This window comes from Alosa pseudoharengus, unplaced genomic scaffold (assembly GCF_046254945.1).
Source record: "Alosa pseudoharengus isolate Yale_2024_CS ecotype anadromous, Long Island Sound unplaced genomic scaffold, YU_APseudo_1.1 YU_APseudo_1.1_scf_14, whole genome shotgun sequence".
NCBI classification, from domain to species: Eukaryota; Metazoa; Chordata; class Actinopteri; order Clupeiformes; family Clupeidae; genus Alosa; species Alosa pseudoharengus.
The window spans coordinates 6,436,303-6,445,718 of NW_027468609.1; the positions used below are offsets into that span (position 1 = coordinate 6,436,303).

The 9,416-nt window shown below is 44.3% G+C and overlaps 1 protein-coding gene across 1 annotated transcript in view; it reads right to left on the reverse strand.

Annotated features, from left to right (window-relative positions):
• LOC143122759 (olfactomedin-like protein 2A) overlaps window positions 1–6,168 on the reverse strand; it is a 22,854-nt gene extending 16,686 nt beyond the window's left edge. Inside the window, exon 1 of the mRNA XM_076283612.1 lies at window positions 5,884–6,168. Within this exon, the coding sequence (XP_076139727.1) occupies window positions 5,884–5,952 (69 nt within the window). The 5' untranslated portion in view covers window positions 5,953–6,168. The remainder of the gene's footprint in view (window positions 1–5,883) is intronic.
• Window positions 6,169–9,416: the final 3,248 nt, after the last annotated feature.

Sequence of the window (9,416 nt, forward strand, 5' to 3'; positions counted from 1 at the left end):
ACACACACACACACACACACACACACACACACAAGCACACACACACACACACACACACACACACACACATACACACATACACACATACACACAAGCACACACACACAGACAGGGGATACAGACTGAGTGGGGGGGAGGGGGGGTGCAAGGAGACAAGATAACTGGGTGGAAAAACACAAAGACTGATTACTACTAGTCAAAATATCACTTGTCTGGTCATGTGAACTCCAAACTGTTAGCTCCATGCAAAAATACTCAGAGGAACCCAAACATGGGGTGTGAGTGCACTGACTCCCTCAATAAAAATGCCTCTACAGGCCTTTCATCTTTATGAATTATGCAGTGTAATGAATTTAAGATAGACCTTCTCTTCCTGTCTGTTACATTGAGTATGTGCTGAAACGCATGAGCTGTCTGAAGCTGGGTGGCTGTTTGCCTTCTCCCCTGCTGCCAATACGGCTACAGTATCTTACTGATATCAAAGGGCATCACAACACCACTGTTTGGGCCTCTTGTGAAATTCCAAAACCATCACCACAGTAACTCAATCAGTCACGAGTGAGAGGAGAGAGAGAGAGAGAGAGAGAGAGAGTGGAAGAAAGAGAGACACCTTGACCGAAGACTCTTAAAGTAAGAGGGGAAAAAATAAACATGCGGCTTAATTGTTCCTCTTGATGTCCACCCGTTTGGTGTATGACAACAGATCAAAGTCACCGTAATCCTATCGCTGTGGAATGTCCTTTTCCCTAAGCCTAGAAGCTGAAGGGGCAGCAGGCTCTCCTCCCCGCACACACACACACACACACACACCACTCAGTCCTGCTGGTCAAACAGGGTGCAGGTAATTAGCTTGGTTACAATCTGCAGTCTTGAACCTCTGCCCAAACCTCATTAGGTGCCCGGTGCATGCAGGGAGACCCTGCCCTCTGCTCTCGCCTCTCCTCTCAGGACCATTTTAATTGGGAGGGCACCGAGCTTCCCAAGACCCTCTCCACTGGCTGGGAGGGTTACAGGGTGGCCGGTGAAGTTATTTCATGGCTTTACGTCCCGCGGTATGAGACGTATAATACCATAAAGCGGCGCCTTTGACCAGCACTGACTCCATGAACAGAGAGAGAGGATTACAGAGGGACAAGTTTGCCCTTCAGAAATGGCTTGGTCCACATATGAGACTCCGATGCACCCTCAATCCCAGTTTCATTCTTATAATTAGCCTGGGTTTTCCCATGCTGCCTTACGCGCACGATTTTATTCACACTGCTAGGCAGCCTGGATTCTATGGACTTCGTTTTCACCTCAACGAAGGAACCAATCACAGAACGGAGGGAGGGCAGCAAGACGATGATGACACACCAAAGCCGTTATGAGCTATGCACAGACGCATTTGATAGACATTTGTAGCGCCCAATAAACAGCTCTGGGCATTCGTAAACCACGTTTCAAATACGAGAAAATGAATGTCTAGTTCCCAGACCCCATCTCAATGAGATGAGGTCTGACGTTAGCCAGGCTATCCTATAATAGGAAATTTCAACAAATATCCAGGGGACAGATTTTTTTGCACTTTTTCTTACCCCTCTTCCCAACTGTCCTGTATATATGAGCAGCGCTCTGCAAACAGCTCGATGAAGACATAGGAGATATGCGGTTTACACAAAAAGTGACACGTTATTGACTTTCTCTTCCTCTGAGCTGGGGGCCCTTTTGGGTGTTGACATTAAGGCACAGCACTTATGCCCCAGGTAATGTGATTTATTACAAATTCCTCGACAGCGTGTCGTGAGCCGAGTCCAGATGCATGGTAACGTTCTACAATCACACGCTATAGGCATTATTATATTCTTAATCTCTTTGTGTCTATGAACTCCCTCGCTCCGCCTCTTCCTTCAACAGACGCCAGCGCTCCGTGAGGAGCTACACTCTTCACTCTGAGAGAGAGAGTGAGAGGTAGAGAGAGGTAGAAAGAGAGAGAGAGGTAGAGAGAGAGAGAGAGAGTGAGAAGTAGAGAGAGGTAGAGTGAGAGAGAGAGAGAGAGAGAGAGAGAGAGAGAGAGACTGACGGCAGTCCCTGGGCTGACGGTGGAGTGGAGCTGAAGTCACTGATACCTTCAATTTCCTGCTGCCTCTGCCGGCCGGCTGGCTGGCTGGCTCCCGAGCCCTGCTCCACATGCCAGTGGCTGAGGCCTGCAGCAGCAAGAGCACTGCACTGCACAGTAGCACTCAGATGCCCTGTTTCTACTACTACAGCTTGATCAAACTCAGGAGGGCAGCTGTCTCTGTCTGCCTCTGTCTGTTACTGTATATCCATCCGGTCATTCCTCCATGTCACAAGGGCAAGGAGCAGCTCTTGAGATTGTCAATTGTATGATCTGACTCCTAAAGTCTAAATCATGTGGGGTGATTTTTTTCAGGCAACTAGTTGCACTTTGAGAGTCTTTGTCTTTTTTCATTGAATCTCTTCTCTGGTGTCCGTTCTTGTTATCTGTGGTCATCTAGTCATTGTTTGCATTGTGGCTTGTCCTGAGAGCGGATAACCAGGCACAAGAGTCGTCACATGCTTAAAGACCTGCTGGACCCCCCCATCTCAAGCCTTTATTTTCCATGACAACCGATTGAAGGCCAAGGGTGGGCAACCCATCCCTGTTACAACAGGATTGCCCTCAGCCTGGAAGAACTCATAGTCTCTAGAATGTGAAAGTTCATGTAAGTCCACATGCAAGACCACTCCACTAAAACGCCTCATTCCCACAGACCCCCCCCCCCCCGCCCCCGCCCCCATATGGCTTGACTAATTAAACTAGCGGCTACTCCTAGTGGCTCCAGACACTAATGCCTGTGGTTTCCTCCTGTGGGACACAACAAGCCACCCCTCCCAATTCCAAAAGTGATATAGTGGCCACAGAGGGCTCCTTCTCTTACACCCCCCTCCTGTTTCTGTTACACAGTCATGATAAATGATGGGGAGGCGAGCTGCCGTCGGACTGGACCGGACCGGACCAGAGCGCTGAGCTGAGCTGAGCTGAGCTGGGCACTCTGACCGTAGGTGACACCCCACATGTGAGGGAGGCTGACATCCTGTCAGGGTAAGAGAGTCCCAGACAGACCCTCCTGTTGGTGTCTATAGAAGGGTGTGGGGGTGAGTGTGGTCTATGGGAACTGAGAGAGAGAGAGAGAGAGAGAGAAAGAGAGAGAAAGAGGGGGGAGAGAGAAAGGGAGAGACTGGGTGTAAGTGAGTGAAAGAGAGAAAAAAAGGGAAGGGAGTGAGAGGGAACGAAAGACAGCACCAGGGATGGCTACAAACCCACAGCTGTGCAAACAACACTAATATTATTGTTCAAACACTGTTCCCATTTCACGCTACATTTTATTTACACAAAATCACAAAATCTGTCGTTGCTCTGTCTCTGAGGGCATACAGCACACCATGTTTCACTCTATTTTGATGCTTACACATGGAAATTGGAGCCTAGTTCTTCTGATTATCCACGCCTGTTCAACATCACCCAGTACAAGTACAATACCCTCCGCACTCGGCACTGTTCATAGAACCCATTAATTGCATGTTTGAAAACACAATAAACTCCTAGGCAAACTGGCAATCGCTAACAATGAGACCGGAGCAAAAATGCTATTTTGGAACAGGCTGCGGTGGTATCCAAGTCAACACAGTGCGGGGAACTGGACAGCTGAGTCCCACCCCACGGTACATTCATGCATCTGGCATGAGAGGGACACAGCTGTTGCGACACACTCTCGCAGGGGATCTTTGGGGAAATCCTCTCGCCTGCATCATGGCTAGGCAGGGAGAGACGGTGAGGGGGCCAAGTGCAGAGTGCCGAGGAGAGTGCGTGTGGCTGCAGTGCTTTATGGCGCAGCTTAACCTCCTCTGAGTCTGTCATTCTCCCCCAGGCACCTCTGACCTCACTCAAAGTGTGTATGTGTGTGTGTGTGTGTGTGTGTGTGCGAGCCTGAGAATTTGTGCAGAGAAGGGTCCATGCTAGGCTTGTCTAATATACACCACGTGTCCATAGCTAGCACCCATAGCACTGGAAAACAGACAGAGCATTCACTGGGGGAAAGACCCTCGAACCAAATCTTCCAAAATTCCATTTTCACTGAGTCAGTCTGATACAGTGTGCTGTTGAGAGTAAATGCAGTCCTCTGTGAGAATGGGTGAGCGTGTGTTAGGCATCCCCTTCCTCCCAGTTATTTGCATGTACAGTACATCATTATACTAAGTGATAGTGTGTATGTGTGTGTGTGTGTGTGAAAGAGAGAGGGAGAGAGAGAAGGAGAGAAGGGGAGTGTGTGTGAGTGTTGTGTACACACCAAAACCATTCTGAGCCAAGTGCTGCAGACCACATTCAACTACAAATGTATGAATTAGGCTATACAATTGTATGATTTATATGAGTAGCATAGAGTCAGTGTCAGACACCTAGGTAAAGAATATCAATACAGCTGTATTTACACATTACTGCAAGCCTGTGACTGGAAAACACAAGTGTAGGCACAACACAAGAAAAGGTCTATTCATTTCAGCACATCATAGCCCACCCTCCGCATCATGGGCCCCTGTCCTCTCACATGGGCTATCTGATTAGGGTTGCATTCCTGGGACCCATGCCCTCTGCTAAGTGTGTGTCCTGATGCGCCATGGCGTCACCATGTCACTTTTTCTCCTGCCGTTTTATTCGAGGTTAACCAACCGTTATACCAGAAGTGACTTCCACTACCCCGTTAGCCCGTCTCGACTCCAAGAGCTCTTTCATCTGTCCGTAAGCTGCCACCCCGAAGAGGCTATTCTGCTTTTGGGCAAGCCGCTTTCAAGTACTCCAATACTCGTGTGGTATAAATCCGAGAGGCCGTCTGTGGTTTTAGTCACTAACAAAACAAAGAGCACACAAGCCCGTGGAATAGCCTTCTACAAAGGTTTGTTTAAAAAAGACTATTGGTATTTCGCGACATCAATGAAACGACGTTATTACAGCTGAAAACAATAAGAAAAATGGACGGTGTTATATTATTTCTGTTAAAACTGGTGTCTCATTGGCAGCTGCCAGTTATAAACAACTGATAGGCTATAACTGGAATGAGTTTCGCCTACAGGGACTAAAAACACAATTAAAACTGCCTGTCATGAGTCAAATTCCTCTCAGCGTTGGCTTGTCGAGATAACATTTCAACATAATTGGCAACTTTACCATTTTCGTCTCACTGAGCACGGATGTTTGGACCGGTGCCAGGTCCATGCATACAGCGCGCCGATGGACACCCTGTTCGCTCAGTGGATTGGCCACCTGCTGCCCGGCTCTCTGTGCACAATCCAGACTAGCTTCAGAGGGTCTGCTCTCAATTACTGATGTGAAAACTATGTAAAGCCTTCCATGTGGCTTTGACCATAATCGAATCTGTTCATTAAGAATAATAACATCCCGAACATTGCTTGCAATAATCTTTCAATAAGGGGCGCTTCATGCAATCCCAGAGGAATTGAGGCTTACAAAAAAAAGGATAAGAGTTGAGTTTGGGAGGCTCAGGAAATCTCTATAGTTTGGCATGCATCACTGCACAAATAACTTCTGAAAAGCCATCAGAAACAAGTACTAAAGGCAACTAAAATCCATCATTGATGTCTAACTTCACAATTTGATTGCAAGTGAAAGGCTCTCCCATACACTGAAATAATACGTTTTCTTGTGACATCAAAGTAGCCAGAAGATAAGATGCATGAACCTAAATTCATGATTTGTTATATCATTAGAACAACATAATAATTGCGTTTGGTTTAAAAGTTAAACATGTCAGCCCCAAAATGCATAACGTTAATGGATCTAAAATAGTTTGTTAAAAAGCAATTGTTAGATTGTTAAAATAGACCTACCTTGCTTTGAGCCTCCACATATTGTGAAAACAAAGGTAAACACAAAATGATGCTTGCCAGTCCCCACATTTCGCCAGAGATCGTATGAACTGTCAAGCAACTCTTATTTCCTATAACCGATTATCTGAGAGTAAAAAAATCAAGCTTTCCAGTTTATATGATCTAATTCACTCCAAGAGAAGACACGAATTATGGTTCCATCTCTAGTAGGCTAACCCCAGGCTGGATGAGAAAAATATCTCGAGTTTTGCAGCATGTGTTTGGAGCTCCAACCTCGCCTGCACACTGACACACACACTTAGCACACATCACACAATTCTGTTCGAATTCAGTGTAGGCTGCGTCCCAGACGCGCTCTTACCCATCTCCCGCTTTCTTCACGCCACATAAGAGAACAATGCTGCCCTCCCTTGGCCGCATCGTAAACACAGCGTTTGCGTTTGCGTCTGGGTAGATGGTATTGTTTGTGGATTCGATATACTTTTAGACACGTTCTAGCCACACAAAGTTTTTGCTGAGTTCTATTTTTTCTCAATGGGAACAAACTAAACGATACAGTCAGACTGATGCTCTTCTAAACCAACGAGTTACAGAGTCCAGTAGGTCCCCAAACCTAGATTGGTATAGTCTACTCTGCAATTAAAACATATAGTCGTAAATAGCGTTTTCACTCATCAGTTTATGCAAATTGCAACCAAATGGAAACACGTTTTGAGTTTATTTTATCGGCAGTACATATAATTGAATGTCTTTCCTGCAAGTGGCCTGTGATAATGTCATGTAGGCAGTAGATTAGTACAAGTATTTAAAAAATGGAGGCACTTACAATTACCACTAGATGGAAGTATTGCACAATAGATAGATCAAACTCTTCTCTGGTCAAGCTCTTCTGCTTTATGATGGTGCTGTGGAGTGGATGACAGTCATTATCAAATGTTGATCAGTTTGTTAAGGGGCCTTTTGTCTGATATTGAAGTGATGCACTCCAGTTCAGCTCCCACAACAGAGCCAGCTTTCCTTACCAGCCTGTCTAGCCGCCCAGCATCCCTCTTCTTAGTGCTTCCTCCCCAGCATACCACAGCATAAAAGAGGACATTAGCTACAACAGACTGGTAAAACATCCAGAGGAGCTTGCTGCAGACGTTGAAGGACCGCAGCCTCCTCAGGAAGTACAGCCTGCTCTGCCCTTTCTTGTAGAGTGCTTCAGTGTTGACTGACCAGTCCAGTTTATTGTCCAGGTGTATCCCCAGATACTTGTAAGTGTTTAACACCTCCACATTGACCCCCGCAATCGTGACTGGCAGCAGAGCGGGCTTAGACCTCCGGAAATCCACTACCATATCCTTGGTATTAGCAGTGTTAAATTGTAGGTGGTTTAGTTTGCACCACCGCACAGTCCTCCACCAGGCTCCTGTATTCCTCCTCTTGTCCATCCCTGATACACCCCACAATTGCAGTATCTTCTGAAAACTTCTGCATGTGACATGACTCTGTGTTGTAGCAGAAGTCAGACGTGTACAAGGTGAACAGGACTGGAGAGAGCATTGTTCCATGGAGATCCGGTGCTGCTGATCACAGTGTCAGAGAGGCAGTTCTTCAGTCTGACGAACTGTGGCCGCTCTGTCAGGTAGTCTGCAATCCAGGATACTAGGTGAGCATCCACAACCATCTGCAGGAGCTTGTCACCTAGTCTGAGGGGTTGGATGGTGTTAAAAGCATTGGAGAAGTCAAAGAACATGATTCTCACAGCACTTTTCCCCTTGTCCAGGTGGGAATGCGTCCTGTGTAGGAGATATGTGATAGCATTGACCACGCCCACTTTATCCTGGTATGCAAATAGCGGGTCTAGTGCATGGCGTACCTGGGGTCTGAGTATCCCTAAAACCAGTTTCTCCATGGTCTTCATCACATGTGATGTTAGAGCGACCGGCCTGAAGTCATTGAGCTCACTTGGGTGTGGCTTTTGGGGACGGGGATGAGATGTGACGTCTTCCACAGTGTTGGGACTCTAGACGGAGACTCAGGTTGAAGATGTGCTTCAGTGGCTCCCCCAGTTCGGCAGCACAGGCCCTATAAACGACAATAAAACGACTGCACCGAACTATTCGAATTAAAACAGGTAAATTGTATTGCTATCTAATGATCACCTGTGATCATTAGATAGCAATACAATTTACCTTTATATATATATATATATATATATATATATATATATATTAGGGCTGTCAAAATAACTGATTAATTTCGATTCATTAATTTGAGAAAAAATAACTGATTAAAAAAATTAGTGCAGATTAATCGATTCCGTATGACCTTTGACCCCGAGCCGTTCTAGTCAGACTGTAAAATGAAGGAGAGAGAAGAAAACGTGCTGCCTGGATCATTGATTGGAACATTTACTTTTAAAAAATGGCCTGATGATGTTGATAAAAAATAAAGTGTTGAAAATAAAGTCCTCTGCAATGTCTGCAGCAAGGAATTTGCATATCACCGGAGTTCATCAACTCTATAGTCACACATCAATGCAAAGAAATAAGTGTTGACATTGAGGGGAGTGTTAATTAATTTTCATTGTGTCCCCTAGGTTATATCTGTGGCCTGAAATGCCTTGTATGTGAAAAAAAAACAGTGAAAATAATAATAAAAGAGTTTTTGAACTTTAATTTAATCACTAATGCTGATTATTCAATGATTCATTTGAATTTAAATATTTTCACAGCAAAAATTATATATGCGATTAATTTAGATTAATTAATCACAGAGTATGTAATTAATTAGATATTTTTTTCCGATTGACAGCCCTAATATATATATATATATATATATATATATATTATATGTGTTATATATATATATATTATATGTGTGTTATATATATATATACATATGTATTTTGTTTGGAAAGAAATAGATTTTTAATATACTTGGTGCAAAGCTATAACCAATTATCATACCAGGCAACTTTTTACTTGGTGTACACTGTACAGCCTTTTGGAATATGAATAGATGTGAACAATGTTACATGTGATAAATCATATAAGCTAACAAGCCTAAATGACACAAGAAAGGACTGAAAATCAAAACCCATCCTTTAATTAATGAACATCATCAATTTCTCAAACAGCAAATGCTTTCGCACATCCCTGCAATTGTTTGTGTACAATAATTGTCTGCTGTTTCTTACTTTATCAATTACTAATGTCCTCTCAGTAAAAATGCATTCTACAAGTTCTCTGTTGAATAGTCCTTCCTCCAAAACATTTTGCCATTAGTTCATTGCTCGAGTCATTATATGCCAAAGTGTTGAACCAATTTTCAGTTTTCATGTAATCTGTCAAGTATAATTTTGCCATTTCTATTACACAATTTTTATTGGAAAGAACTGCTGTGCTGTTACAGTTTTTCTCAGTGGCGTTGGTGCATTTCTTAGATCAGAACTGAAATTCTCAAAACTGCTTGTTCAAGCTCCATATCATCTTATCACTGGTGTACATTATAAAAGCAGCTTCTCCCAATCTTGAACAAACAGCAAA